We start from the raw sequence: 25315 nt of genomic DNA, 5'->3' as shown, positions 1-25315 counted from the left end.
GGGTTCAGTGGGGGAGTTAATGTACTGGAGAGATGGGGTTCAGTGAGGCAGTTAATGTACTGGAGAGATGGGGTTCAGTGGGACAGTGAATGTACTGGAGAGATGGGGTTCAGTGGGGGAGTTAATGTACTGGAGAGATGGGTTCAGTGGGGGAGTTAATGCACTGGAGAGATGGGGTTCAGTGGGACAGTTAATGTACTGGAGAGATGGGGTTCAGTGGGACAGTTAATGTACTGGAGAGATGGGGTTCAGTGGGACAGTTAATGTACTGGAGAGATGGGGTTCAGTGGGACAGTTTTAGTACTGGAGAGATGGGGTTCAGTGGGACAGTTAATGTACTGGAGAGATGGGGTTCAGTGGGACAGTTAATGTACTGGAGAGATGGGGTTCAGTGGGACAGTTAATGTACTGGAGAGATGGGGTTCAGTGGAACAGTTAATGTACTGGAGAGATGGGGTTCAGTGGGACAGTTAATGTACTGGAGAGATGGGGTTCAGTGGGACAGTTAATGTACTGGAGAGATGGGGTTCAGTGGGACAGTTAATGTACTGGAGAGATGGGGTTCAGTGGGACAGTTAATGTACTGGAGAGATGGGGTTCAGTGGGGGAGTTAATGTACTGGAGAGATGGGGTTCAGTGGGGGAGTTAATGTACTGGAGAGATGGGGTTCAGTGGGGGCATTAATGTACTGGAGAGATGGGGTTCAGTGGGACAGTTGATGTAGTGGAGAGATGGGGTTCAGTGGGGGAGTTAATGTACTGGAGAGATGGGGTTCAGTGGGACAGTTAATGTACTGGAGAGATGGGGTTCAGTGGGGGAGTTAATGTACTGGAGAGATGGGATTCAGTGGGACAGTTAATGTACTGGAGAGATGGGGTTCAGTGGGACAGTTAATGTACTGGAGAGATGGGGTTCAGTGGGGGAGTTAATGTACTGGAGAGATGGGGTTCAGTGGGGGAGTTAATATACTGGAGAGATGGGGTTCAGTGGGGGAGTTAATGTACTGGAGAGATGGGGTTCAGTGGGGGAGTTAATGTACTGGAGAGATGGGGTTCAGTGGGGGAGTTAATGTACTGGAGAGATGGGGTTCAGTGGGACAGTTAATGTACTGGAGAGATGGGGTTCAGTGGGGGAGTTAATGTACTGGAGAGATGGGGTTCAGTGGGACAGTTAATGTACTGGAGAGATGGGGTTCAGTGGGACAGTTAATGTACTGGAGAGATGGGGTTCAGTGGGGGAGTTAATGTACTGGAGAGATGGGGTTCAGTGAGGCAGTTAATGTACTGGAGAGATGGGGTTCAGTGGGACAGTGAATGTACTGGAGAGATGGGGTTCAGTGGGGGAGTTAATGTACTGGAGAGATGGGGTTCAGTGGGGGAGTTAATGTACTGGAGAGATGGGGTTCAGTGGGACAGTTAATGTACTGGAGAGACGGGGTTCAGTGGGACAGTTAATGTACTGGAGAGATGGGATTCAGTGGGACAGTTAATGTACTGGAGAGATGGGGTTCAGTGGGACAGTTAATGTACTGGAGAGATGGGGTTCAGTGGGACAGTTAATGTACTGGAGAGATGGGTTTCAGTGGGAGAGTTAATGTACTGGAGAGATGGGGTTCAGTGGGGGAGTTAATGTACTGGAGAGATGGGGTTCAGTGGGACAGTTAATGTACTGGAGAGATGGGGTTCAGTGGGACAGTTAATGTACTGGAGAGATGGGGTTCAGTGGGACAGTTAATGTACTGGAGAGATGGGGTTCAGTGGGGCAGTTAATGTACTGGAGAGATGGGTTTCAGTGGGACAGTTAATGTACTGGAGAGATGGGGTTCAGTGGGACAGTTAATGTACTGGAGAGATGGGGTTCAGTGGGGGAGTTAATTTACTGGAGAGATGGGGTTCAGTGGGGGAGTTAATGTACTGGAGAGATGGGGTTCAGTGGGGGAGTTAATATACTGGAGAGATGGGGTTCAGTGGGGGAGTTAATGGACTGGAGAGATGGGGTTCAGTGGGGGAGTTAATGTACTGGAGAGATGGGGTTCAGTGGGACAATTAATGTACTGGAGAGATGGGGTTCAGTGGGACAGTTAATGTACTGGAGAGATGGGGTTCAGTGGGGGAGTTAATGCACTGGAGAGATGGGGTTCCGTGGGGGAGTTAATGTACTGGAGAGATGGGGTTCAGTGGGACAGTTAATGTACTGGAGAGATGGGGTTCAGTGGGGGAGTTAATGTACTGGAGAGATGGGGTTCAGTGGGGGAGTTAATGTACTGGAGAGATGGGGTTCAGTGGGACAGTTAATGTACTGGAGAGATGGGGTTCAGTGGGACAGTTAATGTACTGGAGAGATGGGGTTCAGTGGGATAGTTAATGTACTGGAGAGATGGGGTTCAGTGGGACAGTTAATGTACTGGAGAGATGGGGTTCAGTGGGGCAGTTAATGTACTGGAGAGATGGGGTTCAGTGGGACAGTTAATGTACTGGAGAGATAGAGTTCAGTGGGACAGTTAATGTACTGGAGAGATGGGGTTCAGTGGGACAGTTAATGTACTGGAGAGATGGGGTTCAGTGGGACAGTTTTAGTACTGGAGAGATGGGGTTCAGTGGGACAGTTAATGTACTGGAGAGATGGGGTTCAGTGGGACAGTTAATGTACTGGAGAGATGGGGTTCAGTGGGACAGTTAATGTACTGGAGAGATGGGGTTCAGTGGAACAGTTAATGTACTGGAGAGATGGGGTTCAGTGGGACAGTTAATGTACTGGAGAGATGGGGTTCAGTGGGGGAGTTAATGTACTGGAGAGATGGGGTTCAGTGGGACAGTTAATGCACTGGAGAGATGGGGTTCAGTGGGACAGTTAATGCGCTGGAGAGATGGGGTTCATTGGGGGAGTTAATGTACTGGAGAGATGGGGTTCAGTGGGACAGTTAATGTACTGGAGAGATGGGGTTCAGTGGGGGAGTTAATGTACTGGAGAGATGGGGTTCAGTGGGGGAGTTAATGTACTGGAGAGATGGGGTTCAGTGGGGGAGTTAATGTACTGGAAAGCTGGGGTTCAGTGGGACAGTTAATGTACTGGAGAGATGGGGTTCAGTGGGGGAGTTAATGTACTGGAGAGATGGGGTTCAGTGGGACAGTTAATGTACTGGAGAGATGGGTTCAGTGGGACAGTTAATGCACTGGAGAGATGGGGTTCAGAGGGACAGTTAATGTACTGGAGAGATGGGGTTCAGTGGGACAGTTAATGTACTGGAGAGATGGGGTTCAGTGCGGGAGTTAATGTACTGGAGAGATGGGGTTCAGTGGGCCAGTTAATGTACTGGAGAGATGGGGTTCAGTGGGACAGTTAATGTACTGGAGAGATGGGGTTCAGTGGGGGGGTTAATGTACTGGAGAGATGGGGTTCAGTGGGGGAGTTAATGTACTGGAGAGATGGGGTTCAGTGGGGCAGTTAATGTACTGGAGAGATGGGGTTCAGTGGGGCAGTTAATGTACTGGAGAGATGGGGTTCAGTCGACAGTTAATGTACTGGAGAGATGGGGTTCAGTGGGGGAGTTAATGTACTGGAGAGATGGGGTTCAGTGGGACAGTTAATGTACTGGAGAGATGGGGTTCAGTGGGACAGTTAATGTACTGGAGAGATGGGGTTCAGTGGGACAGTTAATGTACTGGAGAGATGGGGTTCAGTGGGACAGTTAATGTACTGGAGAGATGGGGTTCAGTGGGGGAGTTAGTGTACTGGAGAGATGGGGTTCAGTGGGGGAGTTAATGCACTGGAGAGATGGAGTTCAGTGGGGGAGTTAATGTACTGGAGAGATGGGGTTCAGTGGGGGAGTTAATGTACTGGAGAGATGGGGTTCAGTGGGGGAGTTAATGTACTGGAGAGATGGGGTTCAGTGGGACAGTTAATGTACTGGAGAGATGGGGTTCAGTGGGACAGTTAATGTACTGGAGAGATGGGGTTCAGTGGGACAGTTAATGTACTGGAGAGATGGGGTTCAGTGGGGGAGTTAATGTACTGGAGAGATGGGGTTCAGTGGGACAGTTAATGTACTGGAGAGATGGGGTTCAGTGGGACAGTTAATGTACTGGAGAGATGGATTTCAGTGGGACAGTTAATGTACTGGAGAGATGGGGTTCAGTGGGACAGTTAATGTACTGGAGAGAAGGGGTTCAGTGAGGGAGTTAATGTACTGGAGAGATGGGGTTCAGTGGGACAGTTAATGTACTGGAGAGAAGGGGTTCAGTGAGGGAGTTAATGTACTGGAGAGATGGGGTTCAGTGGTAGAGTTAATGTACTGGAGAGATGGGGTTCAGTGGGACAGTTAATGTACTGGAGAGATGGGGTTCAGTGGGAGAGTTAATGTACTGGAGAGATGGGGTTCAGTGGGGGAGTTAATGTACTGGAGAGATGGGGTTCAGTGGGGGAGTTAATGTACTGGAGAGATGGGGTTCAGTGGGGGAGTTAATGTACTGGAGAGATGGGGTTCAGTGGGACAGTTAATGTACTGGAGAGATGGGGTTCAGTGGGACAGTTAATGAACTGGAGAGATGGGGGTTCAGTGGGGGAGTTAATGTACTGGAGAGATGGGGTTCAGTGCGACAGTTAATGTACTGGAGAGATGGGGTTCAGAGGGACTGTTAATGTACTGGAGAGATGGGGTTCAGTGGGAGAGTTAATGTACTGGAGAGATGGGGTTCAGTGGGGCAGTTAATGTACTGGAGAGATGAGGTTCAGTGGGACAGTTAATGTACTGGAGAGATGGGGTTCAGTGGGACAGTTAATGTACTGGAGAGATGGGGTTCAGTGGGGGAGATAATGTACTGGAGAGATGGGGTTCAGTGGGACAGTTAATGCACTGGAGAGATGGGGTTCAGTGGGACAGTTAATGTACTGGAGAGATGGGGTTCAGTGGGACAGTTAATGTACTGGAGAGATGGGGTTCAGTGGGGCAGCTAATGTACTGGAGAGATGGGGTTCAGTGGGACAGTTAATGTACTGGAGAGATGGGGTTCAGTGGGACAGTTAATGTACTGGAGAGATGGGGTTCAGTGGGGGAGTTAATGTACTGGAGAGATTGGGTTCAGTGGGGGAGTTAATGTACTGGAGAGATGGGGTTCAGTGGGACAGTTAATGTACTGGAGAGATGGGGTTCAGTGGGACAGTTAATGTACTGGAGAGATGGGGTTCAGTGGGACAGTTAATGTACTGGAGAGATGGGGTTCAGTGGGGGAGTTAATGTACTGGAGAGATGGGGTTCAGTGGGACAGTTAATGTACTGGAGAGATGGGGTTCAGTGGGACAGTTAATGTACTGGAGAGATGGGGTTCAGTGGGGGAGATAATGAACTGGAGAGATGGGGTTCAGTGGGACAGTTAATGCACTGGAGAGATGGGGTTCAGTGGGACAGTTAATGTACTGGAGAGATGGGGTTCAGTGGGACAGTTAATGTACTGGAGAGATGGGGTTCAGTGGGGCAGCTAATGTACTGGAGAGATGGGGTTCAGTGGGACAGTTAATGTACTGGAGAGATGGGGTTCAGTGGGACAGTTAATGTACTGGAGAGATGGGGTTCAGTGGGGCAGCTAATGTACTGGAGAGATGGGGTTCAGTGGGACAGTTAATGTACTGGAGAGATGGGGTTCAGTGGGACAGTTAATGTACTGGAGAGATGGGGTTCAGTGGGGGAGTTAATGTACTGGAGAGATGGGGTTCAGTGGGGGAGTTAATGTACTGGAGAGATGGGGTTCAGTGGGACAGTTAATGTACTGGAGAGATGGGGTTCAGTGGGACAGTTAATGTACTGGAGAGATGGGGTTCAGTGGGGGAGTTAATGTACTGGAGAGATGTGGTTCAGTGGGACAGTTAATGTACTGGAGAGATGGGGTTCAGTGGGACAGTTAATGTACTGGAGAGATGGGGTTCAGTGGGACAGTTAATGTACTGGAGAGATGGGGTTCAGTGGGACAGTTAATGTACTGGAGAGATGGGGTTCAGTGGGACAGTTAATGTACTGGAGAGATGGGGTTCAGTGGGACAGTTAATATACTGGAGAGATGGGGTTCAGTGGGACAGTTAATGTACTGGAGAGATGGGGTTCAGTGGGACAGTTAATGTACTGGAGAGAAGGGGTTCAGTGGGGGAGTTAATGTACTGGAGAGATGGGGCTCAGTGGGGGAGTTAATGTACTGGAGAGATGGGGTTCAGTGGGACAGTTAATGTACTGGAGAGATGGGGTTCAGTGGGGGAGTTAATGTACTGGAGAGATGGGGTTCAGTGGGACAGTTAATGTACTGGAGAGATGGGGTTCAGTGGGGGAGTTAATGTACTGGAGAGATGAGGTTCAGTGGGGCAGTTAATGTACTGGAGAGATGGGGTTCAGTGGGACAGTTAATGTACTGGAGAGATGGGGTTCAGTGGGGGAGTTAATGTACTGGAGAGATGAGGTTCAGTGGGGCAGTTAATGTACTGGAGAGATGGGGTTCAGTGAGACAGTTAATGTACTGGAGAGGTGGGGTTCAGTGGGGGAGTTAATGTACTGGAGAGATGGGGTTCAGTGGGGGAGTTAATGTACTGGAGAGATGGGGTTCAGTGGGGGAGTTAATGTACTGGAGAGATGGGGTTCAGTGGGACAGTTAATGTACTGGAGAGATGGGGTTCAGTGGGGCAGTTAATGTACTGGAGAGATGGGGTTCAGTGGGACAGTTAATATACTGGAGAGATGGGGTTCAGTGGGACAGTTAATGTACTGGAGAGATGGGGTTCAGTGGGACAGTTAATGTACTGGAGAGATGGGGTTCAGTGGGGGAGATAATGTACTGGAGAGATGGGGTTCAGTGGGACAGTTAATGCACTGGAGAGATGGGGTTCAGTGGGACAGTTAATGTACTGGAGAGATGGGGTTCAGTGGGACAGTTAATGTACTGGAGAGATGGGGTTCAGTGGGGCAGCTAATGTACTGGAGAGATGGGGTTCAGTGGGACAGTTAATGTACTGGAGAGATGGGGTTCAGTGGGACAGTTAATGTACTGGAGAGATGGGGTTCAGTGGGGGAGTTAATGTACTGGAGAGATGGGGTTCAGTGGGACAGTTAATGTACTGGAGAGATGGGGTTCAGTGGGACAGTTAATGTACTGGAGAGATGGGGTTCAGTGGGGGAGTTAATGTACTGGAGAGATGGGGTTCAGTGGGGCAGTTAATGTACTGGAGAGATGGGGTTCAGTGGGGGAGTTAATGTACTGGAGAGATGGGGTTCAGTGGGGGAGTTAATGTACTGGAGAGATGGGGTTCAGTGGGGGAGTTAATGTACTGGAGAGATGGGGTTCAGTGGGGGAGTTAATGTACTGGAGAGATGGGGTTCAGTGGGACAGTTAATGTACTGGAGAGATGGGATTCAGTGGGACAGTTAATGTACTGGAGAGATGGGGTTCAGTGGGACAGTTAATGTACTGGAGAGATGGGGTTCAGTGGGACAGTTAATGTACTGGAGAGATGGGGTTCAGTGGGACAGTTAATGTACTGGAGAGATGGGGTTCAGTGGGGGAGTTAATGTACTGGAGAGATGGGGTTCAGTGGGGGAGTTAATGTACTGGAGAGATGGGGTTCAGTGGGGGAGTTAATTTACTGGAGAGATGGTGTTCAGTCGGACAGTTAATGTACTGGGGAGATGGCGTTCAGTGGGGGAGTTAATGTACTGGAGAGATGGGGTTCAGTGGGACAGTTAATGTACTGGAGAGATGGGGTTCAGTGGGACAGTTAATGTACTGGAGAGATGGGGTTCGGTGGGGGAGTTAATGTACTGGAGAGATGGGGTTCAGTGGGGGAGTTCATGTACTGGAGAGATGGGGTTCAGTGGGACAGTCAATGTACTGGAGAGATGGGGTTCAGTGGGGGAGTTAATGTACTGGAGAGATGGGGTTCAGTGGGACAGTGAATGTACTGGAGAGATGGGGTTCAGTGGGGGAGTTAATGTACTGGAGAGATGGGGTTCAGTGGGACAGTTAATGTACTGGAGAGATGGGGTTCAGTGGGGGAGTTAATGTACTGGAGAGATGGGGTTCAGTGGGACAGTTAATGTACTGGAGAGATGGGGTTCAGTGGGGGAGTTAATGTACTGGAGAGATGGGGTTCAGTGGGACAGTCAATGTTCTGGAGAGATGGGGTTCAGTGGGGGAGTTAATGTACTGGAGAGATGGGCTTCAGTGGGACAGTTAATGTACTGGATAGATGGGGTTCATTGCCTGCAAAATTTTTCTTTTTTTTGCTACTTTGTTATATTCTTGCTGCTTTTAGTAGGAGAGTCTCCCTGCCTGAAGATCAGAGCCCCACACAGGTCTTCCTGGTCTATGTAATGAGGGACTTCTCTGCCTATGAAGGCTGGGCTATCCCAGCATTTATAATATCTGTGCAAGCTGTCTGTTGAAGTACAGAGGCAGAGAATTCATTGAGAATTTTCACTTCTGCTGTGAATACAAGGCTCGGGTTCTTGAGCCAGTGTCGCAGAAAGCTTTCAGAAATCCCACAGCCCCGTGGGGCTTTGATGGGAGGAGGAGACATAGAGAGAAAGGGAGACAGAGGAAGAGAGAAAAAGGTAAGAGACAGAGACAAAGTGAAAGTCAGGGACACGGAGAGGATGAGAGAAAAGAAATAAAGAAAGACTTGCGTTTCTATATTGCCTTTCACAATCCCAGAACTTTCCAACACACTTTACTGCCAATGAAGTGCCTTTGATATGTAGTCACTGTTGCGCACAGCAAGATCACACAAACAGCAATGTGATAATGACCAGATGATCTGTTTTAGTGATGTTGGTTGAGGGATAAATATTGGCCAGGACAGTAGGAGAACCCCGAAATAACAACAGAAAATGCTGGAAAAACTCAGCAGGCCAGGCAACATCCGTGGAGAGAGAAATAGAGTCAACGTTTCGGGTCGAAACCCTTCGTCAGAACTGAAGAAACACAGGAAATGAAACAAATTAAAAGGCCAGTTTGTGGGGCTGGGGAATGGGGGTGAAACAACAAAAGAGAAGTGAAGAGACATTAAGAGGTATTCAAAACCAGACGAGATGGTGATCGGACTAGTGGAGACAAAAGACGGCTCGAGATTAGGTGTGAAATGCGCTGGCAGAATGGGAGACAGCTGCCATGTGGGAGCGAGAAAAAAAGGGGGGAAGGGCACAAAACAAAGGTGTGGATAAAAAATATATGTAAAATTGTAATAGGGGCCGAGGTTATGATCTGAAATTGTTGAACTCGATATTGAGTCCAGAAGGCTGTAAAGTGCCTAATCGGAAGATGTTTTGGCCCTTCCCCCTTTTTCTCTCTCCCACATGGCAGCTGCCTCTCATTCTGCCAGCGCATTTCACACCTAATCTCGAGCCGTCTTTTGTCTCTTTACTAGTCCCACCACCACCTCGTCTCGTCTCTTTTGTTCTCTCATCCCCATTCCCCAGCCCCCAAACTGGCCTTTTAATCTGTTTCATTTCCTGTGTTTCTTCAGTTCTGACGAAGGGTTTCGACCTGAAACGTTGACTCTATTTCTCTCTCCATGGATGTTGCCTGGCCTGCTGAGTTTTTCCAGCATTTTCTGTTGTTATTTCGGATTTCCAGCATCCGCAGTATTTTGTTGTCGCACTAGGAGAACTCTCCTGCTCCTCTTCAAATAGTACCATGAGTTCCTCTACGTCCACCTGAGAGAGCAGACGAGGCCTCGGTTTAACGTCTCAACCGAAAGATGGCACATCTGACACTGCAGCATTCCCTCAGTACTGCAGTGGAGTGTTAACCTGGATTATGTGCTCAAGTCTCTGGGGGTGTGGCTGGAACCCACGTCCTTCTGACTCGAAGGCGAAAGTGCTACCAAGGCTGCCACACAAGAATTCATGCTGCCCCAGGGCCGAGTCCTGAAGTCTTTGGTTGATTTAAAAAATCTGCTGCCCTGGTTACTAGTTCTTTCTACCCCAGTGCACGTTCTAATGAGTTATTAGCTGCTCATTGGCTGCCAGATGCGTGTTCCCAGCATGTTCCATGGTGTGGCAGTGGCCATTCCCTTTGGAATTGGGCTCCACAGCCTGTGTCGGGCTGCAGAATGCTGACTGCCATTTATTTCACTGTGGTGTGCTGGTCCTTCCCTTCCCCTCAGCGAGCTCCAGACCTCACTGGACATGCAACAAGTAGCTGAAGAGCAGAGCTTGCCGTGTGTGGCCTGTCGATTTACTCCTAGCCGTGCGGTGCGGTGCGGTGCGAGGAAGCCATGTCCAGTAGTCCTGTTTATGCCTCTGGCCTCGACATCCCACTGGGAATAGCATACGGGAGCTGGGTCACCGACTGACAAAGGAGCTGAAGGGAGCCACGAGCCAAAACATAGAGCTAAGTAGGAGCCCAGTCTTGCAGTCCCAGAAGCTCCAAACCACGCATTTTACCTCCCATTTTCCCTACAATGGGTTCCCTGCATCACCCTTGTTGGGGTTTTCCCAGGTGACACACGGGATGGGACTGATAGGGCAGGTTGGCAGGCAGTAGACTGGGTGCTGGATTCTGGCAGTGACACATCTGAACCAGTTGCTTGATAATGCGTGGAGGGATCTGATGAGGACTTTGGTGACAAGGCAGGGGAGGGAGGGAACACCGATTTTGACTCGGCACCTGGCATCTAGGGTTCAGGATGGGAGGAGGTGGGGTGCTGGATCTCTGTCCCTCTGTGGCATTAGGCATTGATACTCTGGTCTGAATGCTCTGCCACTCACAGAGAGCTCAAAGACCAATCTCATTCTGCCACGTTGGAGGATTCTGGGCACATGGAGCTCAGCCGGGCCCAGTGACAGGTCAAACTGAGCCAGGCCTGAGTGTTTGCACTGCCTGCTCATTCACCCATTCAGCACTCTTTGTCACTGAGGGTGGATTATGGGGCAGCATCCCTAGACAGCTCCAGCAGTGCCACTCCTGGGGTGGTCCCATGTGTACTCTAGTACCTGGCGTGCTCCTGTGTTCGTTCGTGTACCTAGGGTGATCCTGTGTTCCCTTGTCCTGTGTTCCCTCGTGTACCTAGGGTGATCCTGTGTTCCCTTGTCCTGTGTTCCCTTGTGTACGTGGGGTGGTCCTGTGCTCCCTTGTCCTGTGTTCCCTCATCCTGTGTTCCCTCGTGTACCTGGGGTGGTCCTGTGTTCCCTCGTCCTGTGTTCCCTCATTCACTGCTGACCTTTCTAGTTCTGTTAATCCACGTGAAGCGCCCCGAGTTTTGGAGGGTGTTATTGAGCTGTGTGTAACCTTTGACCCCACCTCACCCGCTCCTGCTGTAAATGTTTGTTTTTTTAGTGACTCTGACTGATGCCATGGCAGAGCCCTGCCAGGCGAAGCGAATGCGCGGCACTCCAGAGAGGATCGAACTGGAGAATATCCGTGTGTCCCTGGAGCGGGAGGAAGATCTGCAGGAGGTGCCAGAGGAGACGCTCGCCGAGCACAACCTGAGCAGCGCATTGCAGCAAGCCACCCAGGACCCCAGCAGCAGGTCAGTGCCAACCAGGACTCTGGCAGCACCTGGGCAGCAGGTCAGTGCCAACCAGGACTCTGGCAGCAGGTCAGTGCCAACCAGGACTCTGGCAGCACCTGGGCAGCAGGCCAGTGCCAGGCAGGACTCTGGCAGCACCTGGGCAGCAGGTCAGTGCCAGGCAGGACTCTGGCAGCACCTGGGCAGCAGGTCAGTGCCAGGCAGGACTCTGGCAGCACCTGGGCAGCAGGCCAGTGCCAGGCAGGACTCTGGCAGCACCTGGGCAGCAGGCCAGTGCCAGGCAGGACTCTGGCAGCACCTGGGCAGCAGGTCAGTGCCAGGCAGGACTCTGGCAGCACCTGGGCAGCAGGCCAGTGCCAGGCAGGACTCTGGCAGCACCTGGGCAGCAGGTCAGTGCCAGGCAGGACTCCTAGGAGCCTCAGTGGAAATCCTTTTACATGTTGAAGGGAATGTTTCCTCTTGTCTGGTCATATCTGGTCGTGTCTAGTTCCTGTCTGGTTGTGTCTGGCTATGTCTAGTTCCTGTCTGGTTGTGTCTGGCTATGTCTAGTTCCTGCCTGGTTGTGTCTGGTCGTGTCTAGTTCCTGTCTGGTTGTGTCTGGCTATGTCTAGTTCCTGTCTGGTTGTGTCTGGTCGTGTCTAGTTCCTGTCTGGTCATATCTGGTCGTGTCTAGTTCCTGTCTGGTTGTGTCTGGCTATGTCTAGTTCCTGTCTGGTTGTGTCTGGCTATGTCTAGTTCCTGCCTGGTTGTGTCTGGTCGTGTCTAGTTCCTGTCTGGTCATATCTGGTCGTGTCTAGTTCCTGTCTGGTTGTGTCTGGCTATGTCTAGTTCCTGTCTGGTTGTGTCTGGTCGTGTCTAGTTCCTGTCTGGTTGTGTCTGGTCGTGTCTAGTTCCTGTCTGGTTGTGTCTGGCTATGTCTAGTTCCTGTCTGGTTGTGTCTGGCTATGTCTAGTTCCTGTCTGGTTGTGTCTGGTCGTGTCTAGTTCCTGCCTGGTTGTGTCTGGTCGTGTCTAGTTCCTGCCTGGTTGTGTCTGGCTATGTCTAGTTCCTGTCTGGCTGTGTCTGGCTATGTCTAGTTCCTGTCTGGTTGTGTCTGGCTATGTCTAGTTCCTGTCTGGTTGTGTCTGGCTATGTCTAGTTCCTGCCTGGTCCCGTCCGATCCTGTCTGGTCGTATCTGGGCCCGTCTGTTTCCTGTTTGTTTCCTGTCTGGTCCAAACTGGGTCCTGTCTGGTCCTGTCTCATTGTGTCTGTTCCTGTCTAGTTCCTGTGTGCCTGTTTCAGCCCCTGTATGCCTGGTTGATTCACCCTCTGGTGTACGAGCTGTGCCATAAGGAAGTTACGATGAACCTTTATAAAACACTGGTTCGGCCTCAACTGGAGTATTGTGTCCAATTCTGGGCACCGCACTTTAGGAAGGATGTGAAGGCTTTAGAGAGGGTGCAGAAAAGATTTACAAGAATGGTTCCAGCGATGAGGGACTTCAGTTATATGGTTTGACTGGAGAAGCTGGGGTTGTTCTCCTAAGAGCAGAGAAGGTTGAGAGGAGATTTGATAGAGGTGTTCAATCATGAGGGGTCTAGACAGCGTAGATAGAGAGAAACTGTTCCCATTGGCGGAAGGGTTGAGAACCAGAGGACACCGATTTAAGGTGATTGGCAGGAGAACCAAACGGGACATGAAGAAAAAGCTTTTTATGCAGCGAGTGGTTAGGATCTGGAATTCAATGTCTGAAAGGGTGGTGGAGGCAGACTAAATCACGGCTTTCAAAAGGGAAGTGGATAAGTACCTGAAAGAAAAAAATTGCAGGGCTCCGGGGAAAGGGCGGGGAGCAGGACTAGCTGAAATGCTCCTGCAGAGAGCCGGCACGGGCTCAACGGGCCAAATGGCCTCCTTCTGTGCTGTAACCACTCTATGATTGTATGAATTAAGCCACTGTTTATAAAAGGGTCTTTTTGGGTTTAGTTGCAGTAGCTCTGAGTATGAGATGGAGGAAGAGGACGAGGAGGAAGAGGAAGACGAGGATGAGGAAGATGCGCTGGCTCCATCAGACCTGGGCGGTGTTCCGTGGATGGAAGCTGTGAGGATCCATCGGTTGCTGAAGGGCAATCCTGAGGGAGACACTGAGGCAGAGGATGAGGATGAGGAAGAATCAGAATCAAGTTACGGTGAGTGATGCCGTGTGATTCGTGCAGGGACTCCGGTTTGAGGCAGCAATCTTAATCCCTGACTGAGGGCGCCATGTAAACTCACTGTCTGAAGCCGAGCTCAGTGCGGGCGGCTCATCCCAATAAGTGGTAAAGACCAGTGGGATTCACTGCCACAGGGAGTGAGTGGGTTATTGGTTGCGGATCCCTCGTTTAGCATCCTGACTGGTCATCGAGGGGAGTCCAGGTAAAGCAGGGGTCATCAAAGGCCATCAACGTGAGAGTTAATGTACTGGAGAGATGGGGTTCAGTGGGGGAGTTAATATACTGGAGAGATGGGGTTCATTGGGGGAGTTAATGTACTGGAGAGATGGGGTTCAGTGGGGGAGTTAATATACTGGAGAGATGGGGTTCATTGGGGGAGTTAATGTACTGGAGAGATGGGGTTCAGTGGGAGAGTTAATGTACTGGAGAGATGGGGTTCAGTGGGACAGTTAACGTACTGGAGAGATGGGGTTCAGTGGGACAGTTAATGTACTGGAGAGATGGGGTTCAGTGGGGGAGTTAATGTACTGGAGAGATGGGGTTCAGTGGGACAGTTAATGTACTGGAGAGATGGGGTTCAGTGGGGGAGTTAATGTACTGGAGAGATGGGGTTCAGTGGGACAGTTAACGTACTGGAGAGATGGGGTTCAGTGGGACAGTTAATGTACTGGAGAGATGGGGTTCAGTGGGGGAGTTAATGTACTGGAGAGATGGGGTTCAGTGGGACAGTTAATGTACTGGAGAGATGGGGTTCAGTGGGGGAGTTAATGTACTGGAGAGATGGGGTTCAGTGGGGTAGTTAATGTACTGGAGAGATGGGGTTCAGTGGGACAGTTAATGTACTGGAGAGATGGGGTTCAGTGGGACAGTTAATGTATTGGAGAGATGGGGTTCAGTGGGACAGTTAATGTACTGGACAGATGGGGTTCAGTGGGACAGTTAATGTACTGGAGAGATGGGGTTCAGTGGGATATTAATGTACTGGAGAGATGGGGGTCAGTGGGACAGTTAATGTACTGGAGAGATGGGGGTCAGTGGAACAGTTAATGTACTGGAGAGATGGGGTTCAGTGGGACAGTTAATGTACTGGAGAGATGGGGTTCAGTGGGACAGTTAATGTACTGGAGAGATGGGGTTCAGTGGGACAGTTAATGTACTGGAGAGATGGGGTTCAGTGGGGGAGTTAATGTACTGGAGAGATGGGGTTCAGTGGGACAGTTAATGTATTGGAGAGATGGGGTTCAGTGGGACAGTTAATGTACTGGAGAGATGGGGTTCAGTGGGGGAGTTAATGTACTGGAGAGATGGGGTTCAGTGGGACAGTTAATGTACTGGACAGATGGGGTTCAGTGGGACAGTTAATGTACTGGAGAGATGGGGTTCAGTGGGACAGTTAATGTACTGGAGAGATGGGGTTCAGTGGGGGAGTTAATGTACTGGAGAGATGGGGTTCAGTGGGACAGTTAATGTACTGGACAGATGGGGTTCAGTGGGACAGTTAATGTACTGGAGAGATGGGGTTCAGTGGGATATTAATGTACTGGAGAGATGGGGGTCAGTGGGACAGTTAATGTACTGGAGAGATGGGGTTCAGTGGGGGAGTTAATGTACTGGAGAGATGGGGTTCAGTGGGGTAGTTAATGTACTGGAGAGATGGGGTTCAGTGGGACAGTTAATGTACTGGAGAGATGGGGTTCAGTGGGACAGTTAATGTATTGGAGAGATGGGGTTCAGTGGGACAGTTAATGTACTGGAGAGATGGGGTTCAGTGGGGGAGTTAATGTACTGGAGAGATGGGGTTCAGTGGGACAGTTAATGTACTGGAGAGATGGGGTTCAGTGGGACAGTTAATGTACTGGAGAGATGGGGTTCAGTGGGGCAGTTAATGTACTGGAGAGATGGGGTTCAGTGGGACAGTTAATGTACTGGAGAGATGGGGTTCAGTGGGACAGTTACTGTACTGGAGAGATGGGGTTCAGTGGGACAGTTAATGTACTGGAGAGATGGGGTTCAGTGGGGGAGATAATGTACTGGAGAGATGGGGTTCAGTGGGACAGTTAATGTACTGGAGAGATGGGGTTCAGTGGGACAGTTAATGTAATGGAGAGATGGGGTTCAGTGGGGGAGTTAATGTACTGGAGAGATGGGGTTCAGTGGGAGAGTTAATGTACTGGAGAGATGGGGTTCAGTGGGACAGTTAATGTACTGGAGAGATGGGGTTCAGTGGGGGAGTTAATGTACTGGAGAGATGGGGTTCAGTGGGACAGTTAATGTACTGGAGAGATGGGGTTCAGTGGGACAGTTAATGTACTGGAGAGATGGGGTTCAGTGGGGGAGTTAATGTACTGGAGAGATGGGGTTCAGTGGGGGAGTTAATGTACTGGAGAGATGGGGTTCAGTGGGACAGTTAATGTACTGGAGAGATGGGGTTCAGTGGGGGAGTTAATGTACTGGAGAGATGGGGTTCAGTGGGACAGTTAATGTACTGGAGAGATGGGGTTCAGTGGGACAGTTAATGTACTGGACAGATGGGGTTCAGTGGGGGAGTTAATGTACTGGAGAGATGGGGTTCAGTGGGACAGTTAATGTACTGGAGAGATGGGGTTCAGTGGGGGAGTTAATGTACTGGAGAGATGGGGTTCAGTGGGGGAGTTAATGTACTGGAGACATGGGGTTCAGTGGGACAGTTAATGTACTGGAGAGATGGGGTTCAGTGGGACAGTTAATGTACTGGAGAGATGGGGTTCAGTGGGACAGTTAATGTACTGGAGAGATGGGGTTCAGTGGGACAGTAAATGTACTGGAGAGATGGGGTTCAGGGGGACAGTTAATGTACTGGAGAGATGGGGTTCAGTGGGACAGTTAATGTACTGGAGAGATGGGGTTCAGTGGGGGAGTTAATGTACTGGAGAGATGGGGTTCAGTGGGGGAGTTAATGTACTGGAGAGATGGGGTTCAGTGGGACAGTTAATGTACTGGAGAGATGGGGTTCAGTGGGACAGTTAATGTACTGGAGAGATGGGGTTCAGTGGGACAGTTAATGTACTGGAGAGATGGGGTTCAGTGGGACAGTTAATAGACTGGAGAGATGGGGTTCAGTGGGACAGTTAATGTACTGGAGAGATGGGATTCAGTGGGACAGTTAATGTACTGGACAGATGGGGTTCAGTGGGACAGTTAATGTACTGGAGAGATGGGTTTCAGTGGGGGAGTTAATGTACTGGAGAGTCGGGGTTCAGTGGGACAGTTAATGTACTGGAGAGATGGGGTTCAGTCGGACAGTTAATGTACTGGAGAGATGGGGTTCAGTGGGGGAGTTAATGTACTGGAGAGATGGGGTTCAGTGGGACAGTCAATGTACTGGAGAGATGGGGTTCAGTGGGACAGTTAATGTACTGGAGAGATGGGGTTCAGTGGGGGAGTTAATGTACTGGAGAGATTGGGTTCAGTGGGACAGTTAATGTACTGGAGAGATGGGGTTCAGTGCGACAGTTAATGTACTGGAGAGATGGGGTTCAGTCGGACAGTTAATGTACTGGAGAGATGGGGTTCAGTGGGACAGTTAATGTACTGGAGAGATGGGGTTCAGTGGGACAGTTACTGTACTGGAGAGATGGGGTTCAGTGGGGTAGTTAATGTACTGGAGAGATGGGGTTCAGTGGGACAGTTAATGTACTGGAGAGATGGGGTTCAGTGGGACAGTTAATGTACTGGAGAGATGGGGTTCAGTGGGACAGTTAATGTAATGGAGAGATGGGGTTCAGTGGGGGAGTTAATGTACTGGAGAGATGGGGTTCAGTGGGAGAGTTAATGTACTGGAGAGATGGGGTTCAGTGGGGTAGTTAATGTACTGGAGAGATGGGGTTCAGTGGGACAGTTAATGTACTGGAGAGATGGGGTTCAGTGGGACAGTTAATGTATTGGAGAGATGGGGTTCAGTGGGACAGTTAATGTACTGGAGAGATGGGGTTCAGTGGGGGAGTTAATGTACTGGAGAGATGGGGTTCAGTGGGACAGTTAATGTACTGGAGAGATGGGGTTCAGTGGGACAGTTAATGTACTGGAGAGATGGGGTTCAGTGGGGCAGTTAATGTACTGGAGAGATGGGGTTCAGTGGGACAGTTAATGTACTGGAGAGATGGGGTTCAGTGGGACAGTTACTGTACTGGAGAGATGGGGTTCAGTGGGACAGTTAATGTACTGGAGAGATGGGGTTCAGTGGGGGAGATAATGTACTGGAGAGATGGGGTTCAGTGGGACAGTTAATGTACTGGAGAGATGGGGTTCAGTGGGACAGTTAATGTAATGGAGAGATGGGGTTCAGTGGGGGAGTTAATGTACTGGAGAGATGGGGTTCAGTGGGAGAGTTAATGTACTGGAGAGATGGGGTTCAGTGGGACAGTTAATGTACTGGAGAGATGGGGTTCAGTGGGGGAGTTAATGTACTGGAGAGATGGGGTTCAGTGGGACAGTTAATGTACTGGAGAGATGGGGTTCAGTGGGACAGTTAATGTACTGGAGAGATGGGGTTCAGTGGGGGAGTTAATGTACTGGAGAGATGGGGTTCAGTGGGGGAGTTAATGTACTGGAGAGATGGGGTTCAGTGGGACAGTTAATGTACTGGAGAGATGGGGTTCAGTGGGGGAGTTAATGTACTGGAGAGATGGGGTTCAGTGGGACAGTTAATGTACTGGAGAGATGGGGTTCAGTGGGACAGTTAATGTACTGGACAGATGGGGTTCAGTGGGGGAGTTAATGTACTGGAGAGATGGGGTTCAGTGGGACAGTTAATGTACTGGAGAGATGGGGTTCAGTGGGGGAGTTAATGTACTGGAGAGATGGGGTTCAGTGGGGGAGTTAATGTACTGGAGACATGGGGTTCAGTGGGACAGTTAATGTACTGGAGAGATGGGGTTCAGTGGGACAGTTAATGTACTGGAGAGATGGGGTTCAGTGGGACAGTTAATGTACTGGAGAGATGGGGTTCAGTGGGACAGTAAATGTACTGGAGAGATGGGGTTCAGGGGGACAGTTAATGTACTGGAGAGATGGGGTTCAGTGGGACAGTTAATGTACTGGAGAGATGGGGTTCAGTGGGGGAGTTAATGTACTGGAGAGATGGGGTTCAGTGGGGGAGTTAATGTACTGGAGAGATGGGGTTCAGTGGGACAGTTAATGTACTGGAGAGATGGGGTTCAGTGGGACAGTTAATGTACTGGAGAGATGGGGTTCAGTGGGACAGTTAATGTACTGGAGAGATGGGGTTCAGTGGGACAGTTAATAGACTGGAGAGATGGGGTTCAGTGGGACAGTTAATGTACTGGAGAGATGGGATTCAGTGGGACAGTTAATGTACTGGACAGATGGGGTTCAGTGGGACAGTTAATGTACTGGAGAGATGGGTTTCAGTGGGGGAGTTAATGTACTGGAGAGTCGGGGTTCAGTGGGACAGTTAATGTACTGGAGAGATGGGGTTCAGTCGGACAGTTAATGTACTGGAAAGATGGGGTTCAGTGGGGGAGTTAATGTACTGGAGAGATGGGGTTCAGTGGGACAGTCAATGTACTGGAGAGATGGGGTTCAGTGGGACAGTTAATGTACTGGAGAGATGGGGTTCAGTGGGGGAGTTAATGTACTGGAGAGATTGGGTTCAGTGGGACAGTTAATGTACTGGAGAGATGGGGTTCAGTGCGACAGTTAATGTACTGGAGAGATGGGGTTCAGTCGGACAGTTAATGTACTGGAGAGATGGGGTTCAGTGGGACAGTTAATGTACTGGAGAGATGGGGTTCAGTGGGACAGTTAATGTACTGGAGAGATGGGGTTCAGTGGGACAGTTAATGTACAGGGGAGATGGGGTTCAGTGCGACAGTTAATGTACTGGAGAGATGGGGTTCAGTGGGACAGTTAATGTACTGGAGAGATGGGGTTCAGTGGGACAGTTAATTTACTGGAGAGATGGGGTTCAGTGGGGGAGTTAATGTACTGGAGAGATGGGGTTCAGTGGGGGAGTTAATGTACTGGAGAGATGGTGTTCAGTGGGACAGTTAATGTACTGGAGAGATGGGGTTCAGTGGGACAGTTAATGTACTGGAGAGATGGGGTTCAGTGGGACAGTTAATGTACTGGAGAGATGGGGTTCAGTGGGACAGTTAATGTACTGGAGAGATGGGGTTCAGTGGGGGAGTTAATGTACTGGAGAGATGGGGTTCAGTGGGGGAGTTAATGTACTGGAGAGATGGGGTTCAGTGGGACAGTTAATGTACTGGAGAGATGGGGTTCAGTGGGGGAGTTAATGTTTTGGAGAGATGGGGTTCAGTGGGACAGTTAATGTACTGGAGAGATGGGGTTCAGTGGGGGAGTTAATGTACTGGAGAGATGGGGTTCAGTGGGACAGTTAATGTACTGGAGAGATGGGGTTCAGTGGGGGAGTTAATGTACTGGAGAGATGGGGTTCAGTGGGACAGTTAATGTACTGGAGAGATGGGGTTCAGTGGGGGAGTTAATGTACTGGAGAGATGGGGTTCAGTGGGGGAGTTAATGTACTGGAGAGATGGGGTTCAGTGGGACAGTTAATGTACTGGAGAGATGGGGTTCAGTGGGACAGTTAATGTACTGGAGAGATGGGGTTCAGTGGGACAGTTAATGTACTGGAGAGATGGGGTTCAGTGGGACAGTTAATGTATTGGACAGATGGGGTTCAGTGGGACAGTTAATGTACTGGAGAGATGGGGTTCAGTGGGGGAGTTAATGTACTGGAGAGATGGGGTTCAGTGGGACAGTTAATGTACTGGACAGATGGGGTTCAGTGGGACAGTTAATGTACTGGAGAGATGGGGTTCAGTGGGACAGTTAATGTACTGGAGAGATGGGGTTCAGTGGGGGAGTTAATGTACTGGAGAGATGGGGTTCAGTGGGACAGTTAATGTACTGGACAGATGGGGTTCAGTGGGACAGTTAATGTACTGGAGAGATGGGGTTCAGTGGGATATTAATGTACTGGAGAGATGGGGGTCAGTGGGACAGTTAATGTACTGGAGAGATGGGGTTCAGTGGAACAGTTAATGTACTGGAGAGATGGGGTTCAGTGGGACAGTTAATGTACTGGAGAGATGGGGTTCAGTGGGACAGTTAATGTACTGGAGAGATGGGGTTCAGTGGGACAGTTAATGTACTGGACAGATGGGGTTCAGTGGGACAGTTAATGTACTGGAGAGATGGGGTTCAGTGGGATATTAATGTACTGGAGAGATGGGGGTCAGTGGGACAGTTAATGTACTGGAGAGATGGGGTTCAGTGGAACAGTTAATGTACTGGAGAGATGGGGTTCAGTGGGACAGTTAATGTACTGGAGAGATGGGGTTCAGTGGGACAGTTAATGTACTGGAGAGATGGGGTTCAGTGGGACAGTTAATGTACTGGAGAGATGGGGTTCAGTGGGGGAGTTAATGTACTGGAGAGATGGGGTTCAGTGGGGTAGTTAATGTACTGGAGAGATGGGGTTCAGTGGGACAGTTAATGTACTGGAGAGATGGGGTTCAGTGGGACAGTTAATGTATTGGAGAGATGGGGTTCAGTGGGACAGTTAATGTACTGGAGAGATGGGGTTCAGTGGGGGAGTTAATGTACTGGAGAGATGGGGTTCAGTGGGGGAGTTAATGTACTGGAGAGATGGGGTTCAGTGGGACAGTTAATGTACTGGAGAGATGGGGTTCAGTGGGGGAGTTAATGTACTGGAGAGATGGGGTTCAGTGGGACAGTTAATGTACTGGACAGATGGGGTTCAGTGGGACAGTTAATGTACTGGAGAGATGGGGTTCAGTGGGATATTAATGTACTGGAGAGATGGGGGTCAGTGGGACAGTTAATGTACTGGAGAGATGGGGTTCAGTGGAACAGTTAATGTACTGGAGAGATGGGGTTCAGTGGGACAGTTAATGTACTGGAGAGATGGGGTTCAGTGGGACAGTTAATGTACTGGAGAGATGGGGTTCAGTGGGACAGTTAATGTACTGGAGAGATGGGGTTCAGTGGGGGAGTTAATGTACTGGAGAGATGGGGTTCAGTGGGGTAGTTAATGTACTGGAGAGATGGGGTTCAGTGGGACAGTTAATGTACTGGAGAGATGGGGTTCAGTGGGACAGTTAATGTATTGGAGAGATGGGGTTCAGTGGGACAGTTAATGTACTGGAGAGATGGGGTTCAGTGGGGGAGTTAATGTACTGGAGAGATGGGGTTCAGTGGGACAGTTAATGTACTGGAGAGATGGGGTTCAGTGGGACAGTTAATGTACTGGAGAGATGGGGTTCAGTGGGGCAGTTAATGTACTGGAGAGATGGGGTTCAGTGGGACAGTTAATGTACTGGAGAGATGGGGTTCAGTGGGACAGTTACTGTACTGGAGAGATGGGGTTCAGTGGGACAGTTAATGTACTGGAGAGATGGGGTTCAGTGGGGGAGATAATGTACTGGAGAGATGGGGTTCAGTGGGACAGTTAATGTACTGGAGAGATGGGGTTCAGTGGGACAGTTAATGTAATGGAGAGATGGGGTTCAGTGGGGGAGTTAATGTACTGGAGAGATGGGGTTCAGTGGGAGAGTTAATGTACTGGAGAGATGGGGTTCAGTGGGACAGTTAATGTACTGGAGAGATGGGGTTCAGTGGGGGAGTTAATGTACTGGAGAGATGGGGTTCAGTGGGACAGTTAATGTACTGGAGAGATGGGGTTCAGTGGGACAGTTAATGTACTGGAGAGATGGGGTTCAGTGGGGGAGTTAATGTACTGGAGAGATGGGGTTCAGTGGGGGAGTTAATGTACTGGAGAGATGGGGTTCAGTGGGACAGTTAATGTACTGGAGAGATGGGGTTCAATGGGGGAGTTAATGTACTGGAGAGATGGGGTTCAGTGGGACAGTTAATGTACTGGAGAGATGGGGTTCAGTGGGACAGTTAATGTACTGGACAGATGGGGTTCAGTGGGGGAGTTAATGTACTGGAGAGATGGGGTTCAGTGGGACAGTTAATGTACTGGAGAGATGGGGTTCAGTGGGGGAGTTAATGTACTGGAGAGATGGGGTTCAGTGGGGGAGTTAATGTACTGGAGACATGGGGTTCAGTGGGACAGTTAATGTACTGGAGAGATGGGGTTCAGTGGGACAGTTAATGTACTGGAGAGATGGGGTTCAGTGGGACAGTTAATGTACTGGAGAGATGGGGTTCAGTGGGACAGTTAATGTACTGGAGAGATGGGGTTCAGGGGGACAGTTAATGTACTGGAGAGATGGGGTTCAGTGGGACAGTTAATGTACTGGAGAGATGGGGTTCAGTGGGGGAGTTAATGTACTGGAGAGATGGGGTTCAGTGGGGGAGTTAATGTACTGGAGAGATGGGGTTCAGTGGGACAGTTAATGTACTGGAGAGATGGGGTTCAGTGGGACAGTTAATGTACTGGAGAGATGGGGTTCAGTGGGACAGTTAATGTACTGGAGAGATGGGGTTCAGTGGGACAGTTAATAGACTGGAGAGATGGGGTTCAGTGGGACAGTTAATGTACTGGAGAGATGGGATTCAGTGGGACAGTTAATGTACTGGACAGATGGGGTTCAGTGGGACAGTTAATGTACTGGAGAGATGGGTTTCAGTGGGGGAGTTAATGTACTGGAGAGTCGGGGTTCAGTGGGACAGTTAATGTACTGGAGAGATGGGGTTCAGTCGGACAGTTAATGTACTGGAGAGATGGGGTTCAGTGGGGGAGTTAATGTACTGGAGAGATGGGGTTCAGTGGGACAGTCAATGTACTGGAGAGATGGGGTTCAGTGGGACAGTTAATGTACTGGAGAGATGGGGTTCAGTGGGGGAGTTAATGTACTGGAGAGATTGGGTTCAGTGGGACAGTTAATGTACTGGAGAGATGGGGTTCAGTGCGACAGTTAATGTACTGGAGAGATGGGGTTCAGTCGGACAGTTAATGTACTGGAGAGATGGGGTTCAGTGGGACAGTTAATGTACTGGAGAGATGGGGTTCAGTGGGACAGTTAATGTACTGGAGAGATGGGGTTCAGTGGGACAGTTAATGTACTGGGGAGATGGGGTTCAGTGCGACAGTTAATGTACTGGAGAGATGGGGTTCAGTGGGACAGTTAATGTACTGGAGAGATGGGGTTCAGTGGGACAGTTAATTTACTGGAGAGATGGGGTTCAGTGGGGGAGTTAATGTACTGGAGAGATGGGGTTCAGTGGGGGAGTTAATGTACTGGAGAGATGGTGTTCAGTGGGACAGTTAATGTACTGGAGAGATGGGGTTCAGTGGGACAGTTAATGTACTGGAGAGATGGGGTTCAGTGGGACAGTTAATGTACTGGAGAGATGGGGTTCAGTGGGACAGTTAATGTACTGGAGAGATGGGGTTCAGTGGGGGAGTTAATGTACTGGAGAGATGGGGTTCAGTGGGGGAGTTAATGTACTGGAGAGATGGGGTTCAGTGGGACAGTTAATGTACTGGAGAGATGGGGTTCAGTGGGGGAGTTAATGTTTTGGAGAGATGGGGTTCAGTGGGACAGTTAATGTACTGGAGAAATGGGGTTCAGTGGGACAGTTAATGTACTGGAGAGATGGGGTTCAGTGGGACAGTTAATGTACTGGAGAGATGGGGTTCAGTGGGACAGTTAATGTACTGGAGAGATGGGGTTCAGTGGGACAGTTAATGTACTGGAGAGATGGGGTTCAGTGGGACAGTTAATGTACTGGAGAGATGGGGTTCAGTGGGGGAGTTAATGTACTGGAGAGATGGGGTTCAGTGGGACAGTTAATGTACTGGAGAGATGGGGTTCAGTGGGACAGTTAATGTACTGGAGAGATGGGGTTCAGTGGGACAGTTAATGTACTGGAGAGATGGGGTTCAGTGGGACAGTTAATGTTCTGGAGAGATGGGGTTCAGTGGGACAGTTAATGTACTGGAGAGATGGGGTTCAGTGGGACAGTTAATGTACTGGAGAGATGGGGTTCAGTGGGAGAGTTAATGTACTGGAGAGATGGGGTTCAGTGGGACAGTTAATGTACTGGAGAGATGGGGTTCAGTGGGACAGTTAATGTACTGGAGAGATGGGGTTCAGTGGGACAGTTAATGTACTGGAGAGATGGGGTTCAGTGGGGGAGTTAATGTACTGGAGAGATGGGGTTCAGTGGGGGTGTTAATGTTCTGGAGAGATGGGGTTCAGTGGGGGAGTTAATGTACTGGAGAGATGGGGTTCAGTGGGACAGTTAATGTACTGGAGAGATGGGGTTCAGTGGGACAGTTAATGTACTGGAGAGATGGGGTTCAGTGGGACAGTTAATGTACTGGAGAGATGGGGTTCAGTGGGACAGTTAATGTACTGGAGAGATGGGGTTCAGTGGGACAGTTAATGTACTGGAGAGATGGGGTTCAGTGGGACAGTTAATATACTGGAGAGATGGGGTTCAGTGGGGGAGTTAATGTACTGGAGAGATGGGGTTCAGTGGGACAGTTAATGTACTGGAGAGATGGGGTTCAGTGGGACAGTTAATGTACTGGAGAGATGGAGTTCAGTGGGGGAGTTAATGTACTGGAGAGATGGGGTTCAGTGGGGGAGTTAATGTACTGGAG

At 49.9% G+C, this 25315-nt stretch overlaps 1 protein-coding gene across 4 annotated transcripts in view; it reads left to right on the top strand.

The window, feature by feature from the left end:
• Positions 1-25315, top strand: part of mical3a (microtubule associated monooxygenase, calponin and LIM domain containing 3a) — a 706722-nt gene that overhangs the window by 427132 nt on the left and 254275 nt on the right. For all 4 annotated transcript variants that reach the window (XM_086008561.1, XM_086008560.1, XM_086008562.1 and 1 more), the window contains 2 exons: positions 11310-11502; positions 13466-13668. In XM_086008561.1, coding sequence (XP_085864687.1) covers positions 11310-11502; positions 13466-13668 — 396 coding nt within the window. The remainder of the gene's footprint in view (positions 1-11309; positions 11503-13465; positions 13669-25315) is intronic.

The sequence above is a fragment of the Somniosus microcephalus genome, chromosome 16 (assembly GCF_052327205.1).
Source record: "Somniosus microcephalus isolate GS21.2 chromosome 16, FLI_Smic_1.0, whole genome shotgun sequence".
Taxonomy (NCBI): domain Eukaryota; kingdom Metazoa; phylum Chordata; class Chondrichthyes; order Squaliformes; family Somniosidae; genus Somniosus; species Somniosus microcephalus.
This window is presented reverse-complemented; position numbering and strand designations above follow the sequence as displayed.